This window comes from Euprymna scolopes, chromosome 1 (assembly GCF_053919585.1).
Source record: "Euprymna scolopes isolate OS-2025 chromosome 1, ASM5391958v1, whole genome shotgun sequence".
NCBI classification, from domain to species: domain Eukaryota; kingdom Metazoa; phylum Mollusca; class Cephalopoda; order Sepiida; family Sepiolidae; genus Euprymna; species Euprymna scolopes.
In genome coordinates, this window is record NC_136482.1 from 20,743,031 (window position 1) to 20,745,944 (window position 2,914).

Sequence of the window (2,914 nt, forward strand, 5' to 3'; positions counted from 1 at the left end):
ACCGTTGTCAACGGCAAATTCCCCAGATAGTTGCCCGTTGTATGCAAAACCAGTCTTCATATTTCTGTGGAGTTCTTGAGGCATCCTGACAAAGGTAGGAGGACATCCAATCTTCCCAAGAATTACCCATAAGGCCTGTCTGTTTACAGTATCGAACGCCTTTATGAGGTCCACGAATACTTGATAAAATGGCAACTGTTGTTTGATGCACTTTTCAAGCAGCTGCCTTGCAGTAACTATCATATCTACAGTTCCCCTACCCTCAGTGAAACCGCATTGCGACTCAGGAATGATTAACGGACATATGTTTTCAATGAGCCTATCCAAGAAGACTCTCGCCAGCATCTTCCATGCCGATTCAAAAATCGTTATCTCGCGGTGGTGATCGCAGTCAGACTTTGATCCTTTCCTCTTGTAGAACTGGAACCTCCTTCACTCGTCTCAATGCATTGAGTAACCATCTGTCTTGTAACGTCACCTGTTTAGCGTCTGAACAGCCAAAGCTCTCCCCTCCCTCATACCTCCAAGAGACCTGCTTTATATTACATTCATCCACGTGAATATCACGAGATTACACAACACCGTTTCTGTTAAATATCACAGACGCCATCTTGCTTTTTCTTTTTACTGTCCAACACGTATGACAAGCAGACACGTGGGCGCTTTACTAACGGGCCCCAACTCTAATTAAGCCCCGTTTCTTAGTGTTTTATCCGAATGAAATGAAACTTTGCCCATGTATATGTCCGTTCCTATTTTCCCCACACCCCTTATAGAGAGTGACTAATAGGCGATTTATCCAATCCTGTGGTACTGGTGAACACAGCCAAGACTTTTTGATCAACGTGTGTAATGAATTGGCTATATGCATCCCTCCATGTTTTAGTAGCTCAATGGGAATGCAGACTAGTGCTTTCCCAGCCTTTATCCTCCCCATAGCACAGACAACCTGAACGAGTGAGGGTAACTTATCCATGTGATGAAGAATGTCAAGCTGAGGCAAGTCACTAATGACATTTTCATCGACAGTCGATGTGTTGAAAAACAAATAAGCAAAGTGCTTCATCCATCGCTCCTTGATTTTATCTGGATCTTTGATGAGAATTGACCTATCTTTGGACATTAAAGGTACAAAAGGAGCAGACTTTTGGCCAAAACCCTGCTTAAGAAGACTATATAGGTCTTCGGTGTCTTTCCGGTCGTAAGCAGATTGAACCTCTGCAGACATATTGAACCACCACATATTCTTCATTCTCCTAAGCTCTCTCTGTAGAACTGCCTTATGCTCCTTGTATTTTCTTTCGATGACTGTTCTGTTTCAGAGATTTTCATTCAAAAGTTTCTCATAGAGAACCTTTTTCTCCTCCAAGAGAACCTTTATATCTTGATCATAATCATCAAACCAGTCTTTGTGTACAGACTTCTTTAGACGAAGTATCTCCACCCCAGAAGCATATACCTGATATTTAAAAGTTTCCTAGGTGTCATCAAATTCAAATTGCAGGATCTCTTAGTTTAGAGACATCAACACGTTTTGGAACCCTAACCCCTGCCATTCGAATCTTTCTACGAATGCAGAGCTTAAATTTTCCACGTACCAACTTGTGATAGGTTTCACAGTCAGCACGACGCGCACATTGCACATGTTTCTCATCTCATTTTAACGTATGAGTATAAAATCGATTATATGCCCATGCTTTGATCAGGGGGGGGGCATGTGACTTTAAACTTAAGTTTTTGTAGAAAAATGTATTAGACATAGCAAGATTAAATTCCGAACAAAGCTGCAGTAAAAGTAAACCATTATTGTTAACTTTATCGATATCATAACGGCCAAGTGCACCCCGTATGTCATAGTCCTGACCCACACGTTCGTGTGTGTATGTGTGTGTGTCTGTCTGTGTGTAAAACTCTCCATGGTCAAAGAAATATATAAATCCGTTTTACGCTATTTCTTGTAAAGAAGATCTGTATGTACAACTTTTCTGATCTATATACAAATCCGTTAAAGGCTATTTCTTTCAAAAGAAATTTCACATTCAATTTTATGCGTCATTGTTATATATAGTATTTTGCAAACGAAATCTGCACTGAATGAGTAACCTTATTTGCATATTACATTAAAGAAAATCTATTTTTATAATTATCTCTATCTTCCTAATTATTTGCTGTAACGGAATCTAATTTCTATTTAGAAATAATATTTAAAATGTATTTATTTAGTTTATTTTTAATTCAGTTTATATTTGATTTAATTTATTTTCAATTATTAATATCTGAAAAGAGTTGCGATTAAAAACGAAAGTCTCATATTAAACTATAATTTATTTCCCTTTAAGCAAATACTTTCGGTTTTTGTTTCAAAACAAAGGCCACTTTTTTATTGGCAACTAAGTTACGCAAATCACAGGTATTTTTTTTTAATCGTAATCATTTAAACTTTTTCTTTTTTAAGAAGGGCATTTACAATAAAGTGTCATTGTGTTTTTATACAATTTTATACAAGAAAATCTATGCGGCGTTATTGATGGTCGTCTCTTTGATAGAGCAAGTATGTTTAAAGGCTGCATTGCCCAAGAAAAGTAATATTAATATTTGTTATACGATACTAATATGTTTGTTAGACTATTTTATTTAAGATAATCTACTGCGAATTTCCCGAATTTTTAAATAGCCTAATCACTTACAACACTTTTTAAAAGACGGGTATTTACAATAAAATATCATTGTGTTTTGTTATTCAATTTTATACAAGAAAATCTATACGGTGTTATTGAAGGTCGTGTTTTTGATAGAACAAGTATATTACAAGGCCGCGTTGCCCGGGAGGAGTAACATTAATATGCTTTAAATTGCCTGGGATAAAAATGTATATAGCAGGTGTATTCAAACGCAACTTCGTCATTCGTAATTC

The 2,914-nt window shown here is 36.7% G+C and overlaps 1 protein-coding gene across 1 annotated transcript; it reads right to left on the minus strand.

Moving 5' to 3' along the window:
• Positions 1–709: 709 nt before the first annotated feature.
• Positions 710–1,228, minus strand: LOC145279944 (uncharacterized). Its single transcript, XM_080131547.1, has one exon. It carries the CDS (start codon positions 1,226–1,228, stop codon positions 710–712), a length of 519 nt encoding a protein of 172 aa, XP_079987673.1.
• Between the last annotated feature and the right edge of the window lie 1,686 nt (positions 1,229–2,914).

What these genes read in the sequence shown, in the direction of transcription:
- LOC145279944 (XM_080131547.1), bottom strand. Translation starts at nt 1,228, where the DNA reads ATGTCTGCAGAGGTTCAATCTGCTTACGACCGGAAAGACACCGAAGAC.